This window comes from Artemia franciscana, chromosome 2, assembly GCF_032884065.1.
Source record: "Artemia franciscana chromosome 2, ASM3288406v1, whole genome shotgun sequence".
NCBI lineage: Eukaryota > Metazoa > Arthropoda > Branchiopoda > Anostraca > Artemiidae > Artemia > Artemia franciscana.
In genome coordinates, this window is record NC_088864.1 from 41462213 (window position 1) to 41486648 (window position 24436).

A 24436-nucleotide genomic window follows, 5' to 3' on the forward strand; every position below is an offset into this window, starting at 1 on the left:
TCACCATAAATACTGATAAATTCACTGAAAGTATATCTGCGACATCGAGAAATCAAATATATTAGTAGGTGAAACCCACGGCTTTTGGCTGATGAATCTTGAACTCGCTTCCTATTTTGAACAACAGACTTTCAATGTTGTTGAAGTTTTTAATGTGAGGTGTGTCGAAGGCATATGGTTAACCAAGAGGATCAAAAAATTTAATATTATTCGCAGATGAATAGCCAATGCCTCGTTTTTACACTTGATGGACTACTAATAACAATGATAAGGGTATTGTTAACACTTTAAGTATGATCGAGGAAATCCAAGGATATGCCATAGGATTTATATTTGGACATGTACGGATCGAAAATGAACAAATCGATTATTTGATCTGTGTTCATGGTGCTAAGTGTAACAGAATACTGTCATTAGGGGCAATTTCCAAATAGGTTTCAAACTGATATAGCAAGATTAATGCTAAACTTTCCTCCGACGGTTCGGCAAAGATACAATCTAAACGTACGGTGCCTGTTCGCAGAGTACTCATATCTTGAGCACCGGACAAATCCCCCCAAGCATTTCGTTGGTTATATCATTTTCAAATAGTGAATCTCAATCTAGGGATTGCATTGTCAATTCATATAGGGTCCAGTAGGATTTATCGAGGAATAAATTGTAGATTGGAATTCCATTTACTCTACAAACAAAAGATAAAAGTTCAAGCATTTTAAATTTATGTGGTGAATTCGTCTATGATATGGCACTAGCACTTTTCACAAAAGCCAACGCACGTTTCGAAAGATTTTTGACATTGATAAATGACAAATCGGTGTAGTCACGTGTACCCATAGCAACATGCCGTTGATTTGTGCTTGTATGTGGAACGAGCAGGTTGATATTATTTCCACTAACTCTTAATTTCTCAATTGCCAAAGCAACAGAACTTACATACTGTTGCTTCGGTATATGAAGTATTGTCGAGGTGAAGTATTGCCATTACCAAGTACTTCTCGCAAAATAAAATTGGACAGAGCAAGTTGAAGCTTTATATCAATCTTAACACTGGGAGGCAACCGTTAAGGTATATTAATTATTTCATGATTTATTTTCCCATAGTTTAGATTTTTTAGTTGTCACAAAAAGTATATTGCTAGTGTGAGTGTCCGTTTTATATCCATATACAATAGCCAAACCTCTCAATAGCTTATATGACATTTCAGTCATCAACATGAATTGTATAAATCTTGCATAATTTGAAAGGTTATTGCTTGTGCTCAAAAACGTTCTTAAGCAGACACTGATTTGCCTAAACAAATCGTGTAGTCCACAATTTTCATAGGATAGCCCCTCGGCTGCACTTCGTTTTTCATTGTTACATTATTTGACAATCACATGCAAATCTATAAATGTGGGAGTCAAATCTATGAAATAATCTTCACTGGAATAAATTCGAAAATGTACGTTTTCAGAGAGCGGTTGTTGCTGGTAAAATTGTTCGTAGTATCCATGTTTTGCACTCACATCAACATCTTCCGATTGAAAAGATTCAAACTTTCAGCCAATGCCCCTTTATTAGACTATGACTATGATTTGTATTGTGTTGTAGACTTTGAGTATTGTATTATAATTCAATAAAACCATTTTTGCATTTGAATGAACAAATTCACTTCCCCAATCTGTTTGAATTTTCCTATATGAATCATGTTCAAAGTTAGATTCAAGGGCTCTAGTAACTTCATCACCTCTCTTTAAACGCAATGGAATGGCATATGCAGAGCGACTAAAAAACAATAATTGTAAGTAAAATATACTTGTATGGACTATTGTGACGTCTTTGAACCTCGTCTAGAGATAAAAGATCTGCCTATAATATATGCACTGGGAAACAGGCTTCGATAATGACTACCAAGAACTCTATGATTTCGATGACGAGTGTAGCTGGGTTTATTCTGTAAATACTCTCACTAAATTCCATTCAACTCCACCGACTCGGAAAATTGTCGTGGGGGAACTTAAACTTCCCGCTTCGCCAATATTTTCAAAACACGTTTCGAAACTTGATCCATTTTGAACGTAAACACTATGTGAAGCGCCCGCTACCCTTTTGCATACTAATAGGTGATGCAGTTATTAAGACGTTTTCTTTTGATACCTATTAAATCACTACCCCCACTCGGAGTGCTAGTATTTTCCCAAATCAATTAAAAATTTTCCCAAAATCAATTGATATTTCTCCATATTCCCCTAATCGTTTTAAAATATATTTATTCCCAATAAGACTTTTTGGAAAGTTTGATGACTTTAAAAGTTTATACAAATTACTATGAAATGATTCAAGTCTTTTAGGAATTGCAATCAAATCTGATAACAAATCAATTAAATTGTAACTCTAGCTATACATTATAACTTCATTCTTTGTCCTCAATTTGTACATATTCATTTTCAGCGAGATAAGTCAAGAATCTTTTACTTTGTTCACAATAGGATTGAGGCATTAGGTCTAAAACAGTTGATAAAAATTAAGATAAATCCCCTTTCGGTTTTGGCGGTAATGATAGTAAATTTGAGAACTTTGAGGTTGATCTAGGATATTTACTTTGAGCAGTTTCTCACGGTTGGGTTTATGCTTGTCAAAAGGTTGATGGGCATCTTGAATTAAAATTAATTTTTCATCATCGGCAATTGTTTCATTGTTAATAAAGTTATCAAAATTATTTTCAAAGTACTCTTCTGGTGAAACGACTAGTTTCAATTGGCGTCAATTTGTACGGTTTGGCCATATAGAGAATAGTGTTTACAAGTCCTGCAATTATTGATAGTAACAATGAAATAAATTACCACCTGCTTAAACAAGCCGTTTTCTTTTAAAACTGTACCTTGTCATACTTAAACAAAGCCCAAATAAGAAATTAATGAATGAATTAGCCTTCCTAAGTTGCGGTTACGAATCACCTAGGAGAGAAATGTCAGTTTTCATGTAGTTTCTTCAGAGCCATGATGGCTAACTAATGACCTTTTTTACTATTCAAGGGTAGATACACGGTAATTTCTTTGTCAAAAATACCCGTGACTACACGTAACTCTTCGGGCGTGTTTTGATTGAGATCAAATAGATTGTAACCGTAGTTATGAGTAGCTTGATTGTATACCGAGAGTAAAAATTTTGGTTCACCAAGATATATTCGCTTGTTTAAAGGTATAAGAGAACTTGAATCACGAACAACCCAATAGATGATATAGTAAGTACAATTCAATGAACTTCATATATCTTCAATATTGTTCTCATACACTTGCTCTGATGTAAGAGATTGTGGAGAACAATATTAACAGAAATTTTTTCGTAATGAGACCGGACCATGAATAACTGTAACATCTCCTGAGACCATTCTTGAATGAATTGAGCTAAATCATCAATAATGAACGACACAATTCATTTAATAATATTAAGCATGTTAAGTCCCAGAATAAATTTTATGTCTGGTGCAATAGTCTTTATTTCATCATAGGGCTCTTGCCAAAAACTATAGCAATAATAGATATTTTAGGATAAAACTAAGCTAAGCTATTTGTTTGTTGGTTAGTTAAGTTTTTGAGTTAGCTAATTTAGTTAGTTGTCAAAATAGAACTAACCTAACCTCAGTCTGTTTAATCAATACTAAAAAACAAAATATATGTTTACTTTAACGCATAAATAAATACGCTACACTTACATAAAATAGGCATTTGAATATATTTACACAGACATCGAAAAAGGCACTTGGTCATGGCACTACCTACAAGCAGGGCGGTTTGAAGACGCGGTGACCGCTGCGGTGGCCGAAGGCCGAGGCCCGGACTGGGTGGCCAAGAGCAGACAAAAGAGCGAACAAGAGTAATAATTCTCAACACAATTCCTATAAACAATCAAACCAAAATTCTCCTTTACATAGTGTAATGGCACCCCTTTGCAGACTTTTTGATATCCTCACTGTGTGATTACAGAGCACATCTCCAGACCTGCAAGCACACAATCGGATATCAAGTCGCTCCCCGTCTTGGATTTTAAAATAACAACTTAATTGGGACGTGCCACTTCACTAGCTCCAGATAAATGGAAACGTCCCAGTTGGTGGGGTCCATTCGAGAGATAATGTGCTTACAATTATCCAAATCCAACACTAAAGAGTAGTAAGACATTACCAACAGGATAAAGTGAATTCATATCTAGGAAAACCGCATTCGACATTTCACTGGTGCGTTGTCCAGTCGAATCGCCTTCCGAGATACGATCCCCTTGAAAAACATACCCTCCCCTCGTTGATCTCTCTATGAAGTGTTGATCCACGTCAGTAATCGGACCTATTCCTTCTTTATTGATTTTAAGAATTAAACCCATCACCAGATGAGGAGTTGAAACATAATAGCCCAAATTCCTCGTAAATTTTATCCATGTTTTGAGAAACGATATCAAAAACGTCAATAAATCACTTACCAGATACATTTTATAATAATCCTCCCTATTTATACACCCTCCCTTAGCCCAAACCCTCTTAGCAAATTTATAGTCGGAAGCGGTGCGTTGACAGTCGTGAAGTAAATCATAAAACTTCATATTAAGATTCTTAATACTTAATTTCATACTTAAGATTGAGCGTTCACTCTTATGAGAAAATATTAACGACCAGAAAGTATATCATACATGAATCCACAGTGACCTTTCAGATGTGTAGAGACCATGCTACTACCTATAGGTTTAATGACAGGAAATTATTCCATACATGGAGCCCTAAAGTGACTCTTCGGATGTGTTGAGACGACACTACCATCTAAAGGTGTAATGACCAAAAACTATTCCATACATGGGGCCCCTAAAGAGACCCCTTTCATCCATAAGCCCCCCACTACGAGCTAAGGATTTAAGAGCCACAAATTATCCTATGCATCGAGATAAGTTGCCCCGCCCCCTCTTTACGCTTTAGCTATTATAATATTCTAAAGTCTTAAAATACATACAGAGGGGGTTTGCTCAAATCTGCTTTCAATTAAATTGGTAAGCAAATCACAAATGAACTGCTCAAAATCATAAATGTTGGCCTGAAGAATGGGTTTAATAATTGTTATTTCTTTAAGCATTTATGATTTTAAGTTATAAAAAGAATTTATATTAATCAGAAAAAAGAATATTAATCTAAGGATTAGGGTCCTTAAATCCTCCTTCTTAGAGGCATGGTCTCCTTCCGACAGTCTAAGCTTTAAACACTAGAAAACAGGAGGTTAAAAAAACATTTATTTTGAAACTCTACTATTCACTAGAACAATGGATTAACCACACCAAAATACATCATGTTTCTAGCGTTAAAGCATGGTGAAAAGCCCATTTCCTTTTGGACAAAGAAGCTCCTCAAAAAGTATCAAGAGGGACCCTTAGGCTGAAAAGAATATACATTAGGTAGAAAAAAATTTTTTTTTACCGCAAATAAATATCTGATTTGCACTCATACTAGGATTATCATCTCCATCTTCACTGTTGGGTATATAGAAAGGTCTACAACTTCATTATCAAGGGAATAAGGAGAAGGAAAAAGCCTGGCAACTCCATCTTCCCCTTGCGCAGGTGGCACAGGTCTTGAAACCCCCACAGCTTCACTACCATGGGGCTCGGGAGCCGGAGGGGTAGCATTCTCGCCCTGTATTGGGACTAAATTTTGGGCACGAGGGTTGCTTAGGTCAGCTCCCGTCCTCGCCCTCTTATTGGAAGTTTCATGCTCAGAATTTACCTTAGAAAGATATAAAATTTTAGTTTTTCATAAGTAATAAATAAACCATATTTTCAACACGTCCCCACTAAAATTTGCATCCCTATTGCATCCCACTCCCTTTATATCAGTGTTAGAAACCTTAAAATTGTTAAATTAAATTGTTACCTTTCGAAGTAGTTTCCACACCCCACGAGGATAAAAAAAACACTTTTTTGACTGAAAGGTAATGAAAAATTATTTCAACTATTGTTTAAAATATGTAATCATTACGATGTCAGAGAATTTTATTGATTCAATTCCAAGCTAAGAATTCAAAATCCAGACCACAATGCAACAAGCAATTGAGAATACAGTTTCATTTCCTGAAAAAAATACAGAATACCTTCCCAGGACACACTCTAGTCTGTAGATCCTTCTCTGAGAGTCTCATTCCCCCAACCTCACCCCGTTTCAAGATAGCAAAAAGTAGCTAAACTAGAATTTTTTTTTTGGGGGGGGGGATTTAGGCAAATTTTGTATGAAAAATATCTATGATAGAGTACTCTACAGGAAATAGCCACACAATCAACAAACTTAAGTCTGTAGTCTAGGGTTAAATCTGACCTTATTAAGGGCGAGGGGGGCTCACATAATAATTCATTATTATAGTCAAAAGGACACATGTGCTATTCCCCACATGGAATCCACGCTAAAAATTAAATCAATGTAACCTTCGTTCGCATAAAAAGAATTACTTTTTTCTCTAAATATTCGCTTCTTTTTTCTTAATTAGCTCTGCAATGCATTTTGCCAAACCAAGCAGGTGTTAAAAAGCGAGTCGTTTCGTCGAATTACTTAACCATATTCCAGATGATAGCTGTTCACGGTAAATATGGTCTAAGTTGAAATACACTCAATGGACAAGGGATAATAGCTAATTCGTGTTTAACCCATCTGTCAGAATAAGCCTCGATTCTTCAAGGCGACTAAAAAGGTGACAAATTTAGAGTAAAATATATTCTATCATGATAAAAGGAGATTATTATACGTCCGTTATACGGGAGGGGGGTATTTGTTAATCCAATATGGACTTATAGTAGTGAGGGAGATATTTTCAAATATCTCCTAATGGGTATAATTTAAGGGTTATATATCTCTTATGGGTTATCTATCTTATTTATGGATAACCCATAAATCTCTTATATTTATGGGTTATCTCTCTTATGGGTATAATTTTCCCATTTTTTAGGTGGGGGAGGGGGTATCCTTAATATAGATAGAACCTTACCTGATGGTATCTTTGAGAAATATCCATTTTTTTAAATCTTGATGTATCAGGTTCCAGATATCATGCAAGACTAATGAAATTTTCCATTCTAGTTCCCAATGTTAAACTCCCAGGGACAATAGAAATTTACCCGGTCCTGCTAGAAGAATAGCAAATCACGTGACTCTTCTGTTCCAGGAAATAGCGGGACACTCTTTTTGTCCTGCTAGTAGAATAACATGCCTTTTATTCCTAAAAAATCAATAGACTTCTAGACTGTATAACGGTTCAGCTCCTAGAAATGGCAGAAAATCCTTTGTTTGCCGAGAACAAAAGACTGTGCGTGTGTATGAAGCCTCAAAATATGGTTATAATCAATTTGGGCCACTTCCTTACTTGAAGGGGCCCTGAAGGTTTTTTCCTGGCCCTCATAGGTTTGCAAACATAAATAAGCAAGGTAAACATAATTTGGTGAGGGCCCAGAAGGTTTTTTCCTAGCCATCGTAGGTTTTTAAACATAACAACCAAAGAGAACATGATTTGGTGGGGTCCTGTAGGTTTTTACCTAGCCCTCGCGGGTTTTTAAGCAATCAAAGAAACTATGATGTAAAAAGCACCTGCAACCATTTGCATAAATAAAAAAACCCTATGACATACCAACCAAAAAAATCCTGAAGTAAACAAACCCTATTACGTAACAACCAAAAGTAAAGAAACCCTATTACAAAACAAACACCTACGTTTTCGAAGAAAATTAATAAAATCTGTGTCCCGAAGAAGTTTCTAAGAAAAGTCGGGACTGGGATTCGAAGGGATACTGTTTGCTTATAGTCATTATGCTGTCACTACTCCTATCATCTTTAAAACCTGTCCTTATACTTCTAAAATTAAATAATTTCTGCATCGATGATAGATGAAACCAAAAATTCCTACATATGGAAAAAAAGAATGTAGGTGAATTAAATGTATGTATGTATGAATTAAATGTATCAATTAAATGTAATAAATGAATGTAGGTTAAATTCCCAACAAGGCGTTTTAATTTACTAAATAAGATTTTCCATCAATGGGGACTTTTTTAAATTTCTAATAGGAATATAATTTTGCACTTGAAATAGGAAGATTGTTTTAAAACAATGTTAACTTTTTTTATTTATAGGGCAAAAACTGGGAGCTCTTATAATGCGAAAGCCAACAAGGACAAACTTGTGTCATTATTCCTTGTGCGAAATTGGTGTGCGAAAACTTCCTTACTAAATTATCTAAATAGAAAGTAACTGAAGACTTGGCTGGTTACTTTGCTTCCCATACACAAAAAATGGTGTCAATCATGTCCATTTATCACAAAACTCCCTGCTCAATAGAAATCGGGTATCGCGCCATTCGAGTCTGTGACAACAGACATGCATGCTGTCATTACAACGAACTCCAAATACAATAAACATATATTTCAATTCATGTTCAATGTCAGGTGATTTTATGTAGTTTAGGTACATTTTCAATATTTTTTGGGGGGAGGGGGGAGGAATATGTCATTCCTACTCTAGTGTAGGACTAAGGATAACCTTGACATCCCGTAACTCCTTTATCGAGCATTTTCTTAAGCCAGGTGCTCGTGTAGTGATATCGACTTAGGTTATTCAAAAACATAAGAAAAATTTAAGTTTCAGATCTGTTGCTTAGGTGCAGATTTTAAACTAACTCTCGTTTTGCTAGGATGCTGAGTTCAGACACATTTACCTATATAATATTTTCCTATTAAAATTTAGCCTACAAATAAAACGAAGCTTGAGATTTAATCAGTTACTTTTAATCAGTTACACAAAACAGATGCTACCAATCATCTTTCATACAATTTAACAGTAAGTGGAAATTGCACCTCAGATCATTTGAGCACTTAAAAACAGATATGCATGCTCAATACGACCATCTAGCTAGTGGAGGCGCAGTAAAATATTTTAGTCCGTTTTAGCATTTAAGAACTTATCTTACGTTTCATGTCTGTTTCCTTTTTCAAATCTTGTTCGTTATCAGTATTGGTAAATCTGATATGGAGTAGAAGTTAGAGCTATTACGACATTTCCAATACTTACCCGTCTTGCATTTTTGGGTTTCAACCTTTTTAATCAATTAACCTATTTATAATGAAAGTCTTGTTCGACTTAGAGATGTCATATATGGGAGGGCGGGCTATAGAGGCCGTGCTATCCCATCTTATAAAACTCCGAAAATACTATCTGAAGGCAAAAAACTTCCAACACAATTGAAAAAAATTGTTTTTTAATTTTTGTCCATTACCCCCCCCCCCTTTACCAAAACACAATCAACTCAAAAAAATGTCACTGGTCTTTATTCAGATTAAAATTTTAGTTCTATGAATGCCGTATTAAAACGAAAAAACTATCTTTCTTTCATTCCATCAAAAAAATAAGGTACTCACTTTGAGGGCAGGATAAAAGTCCAGAAATACGGACGGCCGAATTTTCAGTAGTTCGCATATCCTATCATGGCATTGGAGGATTAATTGAAATGATTGTTCATTAATAAATTCTTCAAATAAATCCAAAGCAAGTGCAGCTTCTTCTCTTGATACCAAATGATTATTCATGATTATTTAAGCTGAACATGGACCTGAAATAAAACATAAGCATAACAAAGATAGAATAAAGAGCAAGAGAGTAGTATCCCCTCAATCCATTCAACAAGAGACCTATTCTGGTGTGCAACCGGAGTTACAAATCCCTCATATTCCTTCTATCTGTATAACAAGAGTTGCTAGTCCTAACTATTAGAGTTGCTAGTCCTTTGTATCCAGCTAAAAAATTCTAGGAGAGATTTAACATTTTTGGGAACAACATATGCATATTTTCTCGGCGGAACCATTCAATAGGTATAACAAGAGCCCTAAACATATGAAATTACCGCAATTTCCGGTTGTTAAGGAAAATACTTGAATATCCATGCCAGATATTCATTCTGAAACAATGCCATTGATACAAGGGCACAGTACTCCCATTGTGTGGCATCTCAGGCAAGTATTTTGACATAAAATGTTCGTTCAAGTTAATAAGACTAATTTTTCATTAGATGAAGTGAGCTTAATCAAGCAAGATGTTTAAACGGAATCTTAAAAAGGACTCTAATATATAACAGGTTTCTGTTCCATACATTTTTGTTGTGTGCTTAGCAGATGGGGACTGTTTCTTATACGGTTTCGATCTATCAAATGACATTTTAGAGGCCCATTTGGTTACCAAAATGTATGTATACCATTCGTACTAGCTATTGAATCCAATCCGTGGAATATTTTGAACCTGAACGTTCAAAGGATGGTAAAGAGCAATATCAAATTTATAAAAAGAGAATTTATTGGGTTTTATGTGTTTGTACATCATAAATAATCATTAGTTTTAAAAAACACCTCTCCCTACAAGTTATTCTTAACCTTTTGAATTTAGACCATGGATTATTTTTGAAACCAAGCCTTAATATGATTATCAGTAGAATCTGTATAAGTGCGACAGGGTCCATCTCCCCATTAAAATATTATTTTCTAGTTGTCAACGAGAAATGGATAGACAGAGTATCGTAATGAACATGACAGGGATCCATACCCCTCGGAGGGAAGGTGGGAGGGAAGTCAAATTTTTAAGGGGTGTAACTTTTTTCTTTTTTAATTATATTTTTAACTGAAATATTTCAACTTTTTTTCATGTCTTCAAATCAAATTAAATACACTTATTACAAAAAAAATCATTTGATATTTTTGAGATATTTTAAAAATACAAAATGAGGACGATATAAATATATCAGTCATAATTTTTCTATTAGAAAAATAATATTTGTAGTGACGTTTTTAGTATTTTTTATTGAACTTTGAAACTGAACTTTTTTATGCGTCTTAAAATCACATTAAATATTCATATAACAAAAAAATCACTTGTGATATTTAAAAACTACAAAATGGAGATGATACAAATAAGCCAATCCTGATTTTTTTCTATTAGAAAAAAAATGTTTGTACTGACGTTACCTTCCAAATATTGCAGATTATTTATAGTGATACACTAGCAAGTATTCCAACAGGGGGTTCGGCTTCATCCAATACCTTCGAACCCAAAAGTGTATCAGAGAATTATTTTGCTTGGACTGATTGCCTCAGTCCCTCAATACACTCGAGGGTATTTTGAGTGAGTTGGGGGGATTTCTTACCACACAACATCCCTATCTTTCACAATGAAGGTAGACAATTTGACGCAGGACATGAAATTCCCCCAACACCCCCTGTTTACTTTAGTTTTATTTAATCGACTCTTCCTTACATAATGTCTATGTTTATAGGGCTGATTTTGGGGATCCATTCAATTCACCAATGGCGGGTGGCATCATGACGGATGCAGTAGACATAGTGCACTCGTATGTGGGCAAGATTCAAGCCCTTCTTGAAAGAATGATTCAGAAGAATTTTATAAAATATAATGAAGGTATAAAGGGGTGTAAAGGTGTACACCGCTTTAAGTTCGACACAGGGCTTCAGTGCTTCAAATATGCATTCCTTGCGGCAGCTTACGAATCCCTGCAACAGGATGCTAGTAAGACTAATAAGACTGCTAGTATTTTGAACGGCTTCACAGTTAATGGGAGCCTAAAATTCCCTAAAGTAGTGAATACTTTTGAGCGGGCTAATGAACATTTAAAGATTGGTGATACTGTTTTACAATATGATACAGACTTTTAGGAGGGTGAGCGCAGTAATAAAAAGGGGGTAATATTACAATGAGGGCTTCATCTATTAAATCGGTGAAACATTGGGCATAGCTTTTCTATGAGCGTGCCAGTGAGCCCGATTCAATCGAGTATTTTTTTCGAAAACCAGATATTATCAGGGTTTTAAGTGGGTAAAAACGGGGGACGTAATGGGATATACTACTATTGTCCAACGTGTCTTTCTATGATTCAGCACAGAATTAAAGTTAAAACACCATGAGACACTGCAAGCGGCATGGATATCTATCTGTGGAAATGGTTAGGGGTGACAAGGCCATCTTGCGATTAAGGAACTTTCAGAATCCACTACTACAGAGTGACAAGGTGGCCTTACACTGCGAAGCCAAACTCATAGATGTGTATGATCCATTTGATATAAATCATGTTAAAAACATGAGGCCATTGCAGTCTCTTATGCCCCCGCGAAGAGACTCGTGTAATACCATGCAATTGGTAGAGCTTTGTCAAAGATTGGGCGTGGAGGATTGCATGGGCGCAGCCATGACAGCACTTATTAATATAGAAAATAAGTCAATTTCACAGGTGCGCAATATATCCTATTCAATGACCCTATCACCAGAGGATGAGTTGGCCATTAAAAATAAAAACAATTTGTTGGCTTTGTAAGAGGAAAGTCAATGAGGGTAATGGGGGAGAAGAGGAATGTCAGTCAGCGACCATGACCATTTGAGCAACCAAATTTGTCAAGGGGGAGTATCTTTCGTGGAGTGGCCATCAATCATATATTTTAAAATTAGACAACAATATTTTCTACCTGTTTGTATGCGCAATTCCAGCTATGATTTGAAATTCGTATTACAGGCGTTGGCACGTTTGCAACGAGGTGAAATAGTAGATGGCGGCATGGGTAGACAGTGCTTTTTCACATAATATCATACCCAAATCCTCTGAGAAACTGATGCTCTTACAATTCCAAAGGCAAACAATAATTAATGGTAATATGTGCTTGAATAAAATCCATTTTTATACTCCTATAGTTTCTTCCCCAAATCCCTAAGTCAATTCATTCAAGTACAGAAAAGCGAAGATTTTAATACTTTGCCTCCTTAAACACCACTTCAAGACTATGAAATGTATTATTTATTAACGTGTAAGGACATATACTCGTATGAGTGCTACAACTCTACCTCAAGGCTCCATGAGGATATATTACTGTCCATCGAATCGTTTTATGATTTACTTCACGACCGTCAATGCACCACTGCCAACTATGAATTTGCTAAGAGGGTTTGGGCTAAGGGAGAGTGTAAAAATGGGGAGGATTATTGTGAAGTCTACCTGGCAAGTGATGTATTGATGTTGCTGGATATTAAGAGTAAAAACACGGATAAAATCTATGAGGAATTTCGGTTGGATTTGGGTTATTATTTTTTCACTCCTCATGTGGTGATGGATTTAGTTCTTAAAATCAGTGAAGCGAAAATTGGCTTGATCACCGACGTGGATCAGCATCTAATTGTAGGGATATCAATGAGGGAAGAGTAGGTTTTCTACGGAAATCGTATCCTTGAAACTGACCGAACTGGACAAAATACCGGTGTAGAGTCAGATGCAGTTTGTCTGGATATAAACTCCCTTTATCCGTCAGCAATGTCTCAAAACACTTTGGCGTGTGGTATTTACAAATGGCTTAACAACCCTTGTGCTCCAAATTTCCCCAACATTGTCACTGTTGAGGAGAATGGACCGCAAGAATGTTTTTTTTTTTAAACTGATGGTGAAATACCGGTGGAACTTCATCACTCGGTAAAGAATTTTGTTTTTCCTTGCATAAACAGACCAGAGACTAAGAACTTTCTGGGTCCATTTAATATTTCTTTGGTAGAGGATGGGGGTGTGCACATGACACCTTCAAAACAAAAACTTATTGCCGATCTTCATCAGAAAGAGAATATCGGTGTATATTACGTTCTTTTGAAATGGATGCTAGCCAACGTTTTCAAGGTCACAAAGATACACAGAGCCCACAAATTCGACCAAAAGCCTTTTTCACAGAGCAACAAACAGGTAACTAAATACGACACGATATAGGAATCAATCCCCCTCCTCTCATAAGCACTTGGAAGAATCCACGAGTAGTACTGTCCCGTTTGGGGTCACCAAGCTCAGAAAACTGCTTATTTGTCAGCAGAAAAGAAGATACTCAAAAAGGTGCGACTAACGTACTACTGGGACCAGTTATAGCAGCTACAAAATACTTTTTAGGCCTTAAACTTGTCCACTTTGTTCGATCGAAGAAATGATGTTAGTGAGGGCTTTTACGGTCCGACGGGGCCTCAAATTCGACCAAAAGCCTTTTTCACAGAGCAACAAACAGGTAACTAAATACGACACGATATAGGAATCAATCCCCCTCCTCTCATAAGCACTTGGAAGAATCCACGAGTAGTACTGTCCCGTTTGGGGTCACCAAGTTCAGAAAACTGCTTATTTGTCAGCAGAAAAGAAGATACTCAAAAAGGTACTACTGGGACCAGTTATAGCAGCTACAAAATACTTTTTAGGCCTTAAACTTGTCCACTTTGTTCGATCGAAGAAATGATGGAAGTGGGGGCTTTTAGGGTTCGACGGGGCCCCGTCGTTAATTTTTGGAACAAAATTAAATTTTTAGTGTAAACAGCGAGATATTGACGAGGGGACGAACCTCCTCAAATACGTAATAAAAATATACGAATATAGAAGTTCGCTACGTAACTTAAATTGTAACTTATGGACATGTATTACTAATATAAACGTTCGTAAATAAAATTAAAAGTTCTAATGGCCTTTTAAGTAACCAAAAAAATTGGAGGGCAACTAGGTCCCCTTCCCCGCCCCTTTTTTCTCAAAATCTTCCGATCAAAAGTTTGAGAAATTCATTTAGCCAAAAAAAAGTAAAAATAATATGCAAATTTCGTTTTAGTTATTCATGTGCGGTGAGCCAAAATCAAAACCTCCGTTAATTCAAAAACGATCAAAAATTCAATAAAAAAAATTGTTTTTAACTGAAAGTAAAGAGCGACATTGAGACTTAAAACGAACAGAAATTATTCCGTATATGAAAGGGGCTGTCCCATCCTCAGCGTCCCGCTCTTTACGCTAGAGTTTGACTATTTCTCACAGCTCTACCTTTTAAGCAATAAAAAACTTTAGCGTAAAGAGCGGGGCATTGAGGAGGAGGACAGCCACTTTCGTATACGGAATCATTTCTGTTCGTTTTAAGTCTTAATGTCATTTCTTACTTTTGATAAAAAAAACTTTTTTATTTTTTTTTTTTTGTACAAAAACAAGGTTCCAGATTTGGAGCATCTACCGTCAGTCAGAGTGAATCTCCTACAGACAATCGTTAGATACACTGAAAAGTATTTCACACAAAAACGAGAATAGTAATACATAATCAAGAATTAGTTCTTTTATTTTGAACATTAATTTCAATAGCCTACATGACAAATTAACACTATAATGCATGATATAACGGAAAAGAAAAATATTTACTGAAGGGGGCAAAAATTGACAGTATTCTGGGTCTAGATATAAAAAAAATGAGCACATGGCTTCCTTCCCTCGAACAATAAAGGCTCTAGAATGGTTAAAAAGGCAAAGGAAAATTCTTGGTTGATATTTTTGCAATTAATGGCATTAGAAAGAACATTTGTTGTCAAAACATCTAAATGGATACAGAATTTAGCTAGTGCCAAGATCAATCAAAATCCAGATTGAAAATAGCCACTCAACTCTTATTCATGCTTCAGAAAAAAGACTAGAGAGCAAGCCAAACGTTTCAATATGACTGCTGCCAAAGATTCACTCGAAGTGGTACTCTTTATACACATTCAAGAAATTAAACTATTAAAATGACGAGCACACCTATAAAGGAGAAAAAAGTACGCCTTTCATAAAATTATTACTACTTAACATAATTATAATTAGTACCTTATATTAAAAAAAAAAACGTTCTTCTTACATAACCTTGGAAAATATTTGTAAAAAGAGAACATTAGGGATCAGGGGCGTAACCACCGGAACGGAGACTGAAGTAGCCCGTCCCAAAGATGATATACGTACTCGGGAGGGGTTTACTGGGGTAACTTTTCTTCTCCATATATACAAAAATAAAAAATGCACGCTTTTGGGTAATACAATGGCTAAAAAAGAAAAAAATTCACTATAAATTTATGCAGTAGTCCTGTCAGATGTTTTATAGGAAAAAAAGAAGCACAAATCATGCTTTAATAAATCCATATATTGATAAATCGCATATATTTCTCTCTATTACACAGACACACACACACATACACACATAACATATATATATATATATATATATATATATATATATATATATATATATATATATATATATATATATATATATATATATATATATATATATATATATATATACAACTTTCTTTTTTCAGCACTGCCCCATTGAACTAAAACTATAAAATTAACCTACCTACCCAACCAACAATAGTATGCTATGTCAGTATGACTCGTTGCTTCCATTAATTTTTGACGATCAAACTAATATTCCAAGATTTATATAGCTAATGGGTAAAACCAACAAAGAAAATCTTCAATATTTTTGTGTTAATTTCGTAAGCACCTATTTCCCTATATACTGATTTTATCAATACGCTTGCTTGATTAATGTAGCACAAGCATCTATTCATAGCATTAGAAACTGAATTCTCAAAGAGTTTGAATCAAAATTCTACAAGCAGCATCTGATATTAAATCAATGGTACCTATTAATGCTTTGTGCATACCCAATGGTGCAACCAGGGGGAGACATTAGGGTTCAGACCTTTCTCCCCAAACAACAAATATACAAACTTAAATGCAAAAAAAAAATGTGCTTTATGGCTATAAAACACTTCTCCCCTAGTTGGGTTCCCCCAACGACTGAAACCCCAACAGGAATAACACCCTAGAACCTGAGGGGGTGGTTATCCGGTTTGAACCCCCTCCAAACTATTCCTCTAACTCATAAATTGTTTTTAGATTTGCAGGTAAAAGATAAATTTCTCAGAAAAAGACTATAACAATATTTCCCTGATTCGTAGACTGATATTAAAAATGCAGATAAATAATCTCATTGGAGGCCGTTAGACAAGGTCCATGGGAGGTAGACCCTTTCTTCTTCATTCTTTTGGTAGCCTTTTCCTTTTTATTCTCGTTAGATATATGAGTCAGACGCTTCTTACAAAAAACCGTCTCTTTTCTAGCAAGTTTAAAGTTTTCGCTAATAGGCTTAACTAATATTACCAAACAATAAGCTTTCCAAAAAATGTGGTTTGGACCAATTTATAGGATTATAACGAAAGAACAGCTAAAATGGTTTAAAAATGAAGTATGATAAGGTAACCAACCATCATGTTTTTTTGGAAATTCTTCTGAGGCCAAACAAAAAACAGGAGGTCCTCTAATGGGACGGTAGAGTTTAAAGCAACTTATAGCAAATTAGCGCAAATGGAATTTGAAGAATTTCAATCAATGGGGGGCTACGTGGGAGGGAGTAAATAAGCAAGTACAACATGCGTAGCCGTGCTGACCTCAGGAGCCTGTTGCTGCGATGAGCAGTCAACAACAGTAATAATATTTATGCTGTCCATACAAAACATGGTCATTACAGATCGCTTATATAGTAATATTAACGGCTATTAAGTATCACATGGCTTCACACTCCCTATTCCCAAAGCATGTTCACAGAAGTTAAACATTAGCGTGAAAGGTGGAGAGATGAGCAGGAGGCGACAACCCCTCCCCCTCACATCTAGGATAGCCCTGAATATGACACCAGAAAGAAATAGAATTTATTAGTTCGTTTTAAATTTCCCCAAAAAAAAATTAAGATCAAAAAGTAAAACTTAAAAAACGAGAAATTATCATTAGGACTACTACCGTGCTCAAGCCCCCACTTTTTACACTAATATTTTACTTTTGTTTATCTTAATGCTTCTAGAATGAATGTTCTAACTCAATGTGCCATAAATTTTCCTTCTTCTTACTATTTTTAACAAGAGGCATTTAGTTGTATTTGCTTTAAAGCGCAGAATTATTCATTCAAAAATTATGAAAGGCAAATAACACACCCTTTATTACCAACTGGCTATATTTGCTAAAGTCTTAGAAGCTTTCAGATAAGCAGTTCTCCCACTTTAATTTAAGGAGTAACAGGGTTTTCGAGGCCACAGTTCCCTTACATACTATATGAGACAATTTCTACTCATTCCAAGCTTTACATTTGAAAAAAGACATGTTTTTTGTTTAATATTGAATAAAGAACCTGAACGTTACTCTCAATCTGGATAATAAACAATCAAAAAATGTTACTTTTTGATAACTCTGATATAGACAGATCTTACCAGATCAAAATCTATTTGGACAATCCTTTGCATTTTATCCAATCTTGGATTCCTCAGATAAAGAAATTAAGCTGATATGAAAATAATTCTGACGAATGCATAAGGCAAAAGGAGAGTATCATTTTGGAATGAGTAAGGTAGCGAAAATACGAACAAGCTGAAAATTATATCATTGCATTAAAGGAAAAACTGAACATTTTGAATTTAAAGGAAAAAATTAAAAATTAAATTTAAAAAAAATAAAATTAAAACACTAAATGAAAAACTGAACATCTGAACATTTTGTCAAACAGGATTGCACCAACAAGGTTAACAGCAGGTGCAAAGCCTAGACAACCCAACTTGGCCTAGGAAAAAAAATTGTAAAAAATTAACATATATACATAGTGACAATAGAACTTCAAATGAACATAAATTATCATAAAAAAAGAGGGGACTGCCAAAACCTGGGCCCCCACAATTTATGATAAAGATTTACGTTAACACCAAAACTTTCAGATCAAATTTTTGAAATATAAAAACACTTGCAAATACTAACCTCTACACTTGTTATATAAACAGTTCGTAGTAACGAACTGTAATTAAAGAGCACCTTGGCTTCCTAGTAACCTAAAATTCTTTAGTTTGTTAACAATACATACACCAAAGGAATTGTTTTTTTTTATGGTGATTTCAAATATATAAAATCATCAAGCTTAAAGTTATCCATTAAACCAAGCGCCTGAGTAAGTTTGACGGATTGTCGAAAAGGAGGGAAAAGACCACAAAAAGGACAAATGGTCCTGATGAGATCACAAAATCAAATTCAGCACATGAAAGACCACTACTGTAGAGGTTTCAAGCCCCTAAACACAAAAATCTCAATTTTCACATTTTTTTCGAGAAGGAAAGTCACAAAAGCGTATTTATTTTTAGTGCTTTTCCAGGGGTTATTGTAATAAACTAATAATCCTAGAAAGTCAGGAGAAGACTCCTTTTTTTCGGAAATCAGAAGTTATAGTGCCCTTTTTAATTAGGTCATAGATGTCTTTTTTCTCCTGAAATTATTTAAACGGAAATTTTAGTTCAGGTACCTGTTTTTAATAAGAGTTCTCGACACCAATATGGACCACTTTCTGCCATATTTTGCTCCAAAGAAGCCATTAGGGCCAACTGGAGCAAAAAAGCAATCACTCCAATATTCTCAGATAGCTAGTTTGTTTAGAACTACCAGAAACCTTTAGAACCTCCAAGCTCCTCAGGATTTCATACTGCGTGGATTCACATGTAATCAAGGAACAAGATTTTGGTAATCAAAAATTATGAAAGGTATATAACAAACTCTAAATTACTAACTGGCTATATTTGCTAAATTCTTAGAAGCTTTCAGATAAGCAGTTCTCCCACTTTAATGTAAAGAAAGACAAGGTTTTCGAGGTGACAGTTCCCTTACATACTGTATAAGACAATTTCTACTCTTTCCAGGTTTTTCATTGAAAAAAAACGTTTTTTTATTTAAAATTGAATAAAGAACCTGACCTTTATTTTCAATCTGGATCATAAACAATCAAAAATTTTGCTCTTTGATAACTATAATATAGACATAATCTAATAAGACATAATAAGACTAGATTAAAATCTATTTCGACAATCCTTTGCATTTTGAGCAATCTTGGATTCCTCAGATAAGGAAATTAAGCTGATACGAAAATGATTCTGATGAATGCACTTATAAGGCAAAAGCAGATTATCATTTTCGGAATGACTAAGGTAGCAAAAATACAAACAAGCTGAATTTTATATTATTGTCATTAAAGGAAAAACGATGCTACTGGTAACCATGGCAACGCAATGCTCAAGAATGGGCAATTCTGACTAACCCTTTGCAGTTGCATCTAGAATAATTTTCAAAAAAGCTGAAAATTTTGTCAAACGGGATTGTACCAGATAGGTTAACCGAAGGTGAAAGGCCTAGACAACCCAACTTTGCCTAGGAAAAAATTAATATATATATATATATATATATATATATATATATATATATATATATATATATATATATATATATATATATATATATATATATATATATATATATATATATATATATATATATATATATATATATATATATATATATATATATATATATACATATATATATATATATATATATATATATATATATATATATATATATATATATATATATATATATATATATATATATATATATATAGTGACGATAGAACTTCAAATGAACATAAATTATCTAAAAATATATAATGGTAGCTCCGATAACCGAGCTACAAAGCTACTGATAACCTAGGCAATGCAATGCTCAAGAATGGACAATTCTGCCTGTTTTGACCTTTGAATAGACATGTTAAAACAAATGACAATGTCACAAATACTATTATCAGGACTGCAAGAATTTATATATATATATATATATATATATATATATATATATATATATATATATATATATATATATATATATATATATATAAATATATATATATATATACATATATACATAGTGACGATAGAACTTCAAATGAACATAAATTATCTAAAAATATATAATGGAAGTTCCGATAACCGAGCTACGAAGCTACTGATAACCTAGGCAATGCAATGCTCAAGAATTGGCAATTCTGCCTGTTTTGACCTTTGAATAGATATGTTAAAAAACAAATGACAATGTCACAGATACTATTATCAGGACTGCAAGAATTTAATTTACAAAAGAAACCACAAATTTCGGTTAAAAATCTCGAAGTTTGAAAAGAGTTCAAATATGACTAAAGATTATAATTTATATTAAATAAAAAAAAAACTTTTTTTTACTGAAAGTAAGGAGCGACATTAAAACTTAAAACGAACAGAAATTACCCCGTATATGAAAGGGGTTGTTCCCTCTTCAACGCCCTGCTCTTTGCGCTAAAGTTATACTATTTTTCTTAACTCTACTTTTTAAAACAGTATAAACTTTAGCGTAAAGAGCAGGGCGTTGAAGAGAGAACAGCCCCTTTCATATACGGGGTAATTTCGGTTCGTTTTAAGTTTTAATGTCACTCCTTACTTTCAGTTAAAAAAACTTGTTTTTTTTTATTTAATTTCTGAACGTTTTTAGTTAATCTATGTTTTGATTTCAGCTCTCCGCAGATGAATAATTAAAGCGAAATTTGTATATTTATTTATTTGGCTAAATGGCTTTCCCATAGTTTTGATCGAATGATTATGAGAAAAAAGGAGGGGGAGGGATCCAGTTGCCCTCCAATTTTCGGGTACTTAAAAAGGCAACTAGAACTTTTAGTTTTTTACGAACGTTTTCATTAGTAAAAGATATACATAACTTTCGAATTAGCTTACGTAACAAACTTCTATATTCGTATGTTTTTATTACGTATATGAGAGGGTTCGCCCACTCTTCAATACCTCGCTCTTTACATTAAAGCTTAAATTTTGTCCCCTGAATCACAAAGGCCGTAGAATAAATAGTTGAAATTACTAAAAATACTTTAGCGTAAAGAGTGAGGTATTAGGTGGAGGTGAACCCCTTATATGCGTAATATTTTCTGTTCGTTTTAAGTTTTAATGCAACTCCGTACTTTCAGTTGAAAAAAAAAAACTTTTTAATATTTATTTTTTCATTGTTTTTTTTCAATAATGTTAATAAATGCTGCACCCCCTTCATGGAAATCTTCTTCCCCCATGACAGATCCCTCCATGGAAAGTTTCTCCCACATAACCTCTCTTGTCAACCCCTCTTCCCAACCAAAATATCCCCCTGAAAACGTCTGTACACTTCCCAATAACCATTACTATGTGCAAACACTGGTCAAAGTTTGTAACTTGCAGCCCCTCCCACGGGGACTGTGGGGGAGTAAGTCGTCCCCAAGGACATAGTTATAAGGTTTTCCGACTATGCTGAATAAAATGGCTATCTCAGAATTTTGATCCGACGACTTTGGGGAAAAAATGAGCGTGGGAGGGGGCCTAGGTGCCCTAAAATTTTTTTGGTCACTTAAAAGGGCACTAAAACTTATCATTTCCGTTAGAATGGGCCCTCTCGCAACATTCTAGGACCACTGGGTCGATACGATCACCCCTGGGAAAAAGAAAAAAAAAATAAATAAACACACATCCGTGATTTGTCTTCTGGCAAAAAATACAAAATTCCACATTTTTGTAGATGGGAGCTTTAAACTTATACAGTAGGGTTCTATGATACGCTGAATCTGATGGTGTGATTTTCGTTAAGATTCTATGACTGTTAGGAGGTGTTTCCCCCTATTTTCTAAAACAGGGCAAATTGTCTCAGGCTCGTAACTTTTGATGGGTAGGACTAAACTTGATGGAACTTATATATTTAAAATCAGCATTAAAATGCGATTCTTTGGGTGTAACTATTGGTATCAAAATTTCGTTTTTTAGAGTTTTGGTTACTTTTGAGTCGGGTTGCTTATTTTGAAACTTGAGTAAAAATTCCCTTGGGAACTGTGAATTCTCTGATTGATATTTTCATGGCTTATATATGATATAGGTCAGGATTAAGCAGTTGCGAAAATAATTACAATTTCTGATATTATAGACAATTATATTACGATAAAGGTGAGAGGTGAATAGAAAGGTGTTAAGAAGTAAAGAAGAAGTCAAGAGTATCTTGATCAGATATATCTACAACCAGCATTGTTTTTACTCTGATAGAGGAAAGTCTTGTCTTGTCTATTTTATAAAACCAAGAAACAAAGGCTAGTTTACTGTACTCATTACATTGTCCTTTTTCTTGTTAAACTCTCAAAAAGTAAATTATAAAAATGACCCGAACAACTAGAATCAGGCAAGCAACAAATTCTTACAGTCCAGCCTTCAGTGCTACAAACAGGGGCAAAAATCCCTCAAATAGCACTCCATCACACCAGACAGTGGATGGGAACCCAGTTGATTCAAGAAAGGACCCAAACCCCCCATCTACTTCACCTGGTAGAGAGATACTCAAACTCTCTGCTGAGTCCCAGGTGCTGTATGATTTGATTACAAGAATTGATATTTCAGTCCGACAGATTTCATCTGAAATAGCTCTGCTATGAACTAAGCTTACCCAGAAGCCTAGCTATGAAGAAATGCATAAATATGTAGATGGTGCATTTCTGGACCTGAACTCTCGGTTACAGAAAATTGAAGAAAAATACACCCAGACTTCCCAGCAGACTGATGAGATACGAGAAATTGTAAGGGAAGAAACCTTCTGCCATCATGAAGCACAACAGAGAAAAATGAATATTATTGTAAAAAATCTACCGGAACAAGAAGGAGTTGATGATGTAACTCAAGTGAAGCAGATAATTCAAAACCAGCTTCAACTTCCAGTGCCAACAATATAAAAGACAACCAGGCTGGGGGAGAAAAAACCAACCCCTCAGAACTCTGTTTCAAGATACCAGCCCCTTTTAATACAGCTGCCAGAATCAGAAATTGCTCGGAAAAGACGGATTGTACAAATGTCTTATGTGAAAAGAAAAAGCCTACAAACATTCTTTCGCAATGATGTACCCAAACGGTTTAGAACAGCTGGTAATATTAGTGAACCTCTCTCAAGAGGACCAAAAAACTAATTGAGCATAAGACCATGAGCAGCAGCTCTATTGCTGACAAAGGGAAAGAAAACCCGGCTAGGAAAGTGTTTGTCAATAACCCTGGTACGATACGTCACTCCTACTCATTTCCTAGAATCTTTCTTGCGAATGTAAGGTCACTAGTAAATAAAATAGAGGAACTACAAATTATTCTTAGCAAAAACCAGATTGATATTGCTTGCCTTACAGAAACATGGTCTGCTACAGAAGATTCTTGCTCGATTCATAATTATGACTCCCATTTTAAGCCCAGATTGGACAAAGATGGTATTCCTCTATCTCATGGTGGAGGAGTGGCTTTTTTTGTAAGTGTACCCTCCCAAATCGGATTCTTTCATTTTCTGAAATAGAGAACAACTCAAAAACTGAAGTTTTATGGCTCTGGACCAGACCCAAAAACCTCCCAAAAGACGTATCTTGCATGATTTTTTGTACTATTTATTACCCTCCTCGTAGTGGATTTAAGAAGGAGCTGACGGCATATCTGCAACTTTATACCGACAAAATTCGCTGCAAGTACCCCCATGCTGCAATTACATTATGTGGTGATTTTAATGAGCTAGACCAAAAGTGGGTTAGCGCTGCTCTTAGTCTTGACCAGGTAGTCAAGTCACCTAAACGCAGTGATAAAACCCTAGACTTGATTTTTACCAACATTGAAGATTACTACTGTACCCGGAAAATAGCCCCTCCATTAGGAGTAAG

The 24436-nt window shown here is 34.9% G+C and overlaps 1 protein-coding gene across 7 annotated transcripts in view; it reads right to left on the reverse strand.

Annotated features, from left to right (window-relative positions):
- Positions 1–24436, reverse strand: part of LOC136041689 (F-actin-monooxygenase MICAL2-like) — a 127643-nt gene that overhangs the window by 95314 nt on the left and 7893 nt on the right. For 6 of the 7 annotated variants that reach the window (XM_065726456.1, XM_065726442.1, XM_065726450.1 and 3 more), the window contains exon 2: positions 9410–9600. In XM_065726456.1, the coding sequence (XP_065582528.1) occupies positions 9410–9577 (168 nt within the window). In that variant the 5' untranslated portion in view covers positions 9578–9600. Of the gene's footprint in view, positions 1–9409; positions 9601–19625; positions 19741–24436 lie in introns of those variants that run through there. The other variant, XM_065726422.1, reaches the window with a different exon arrangement.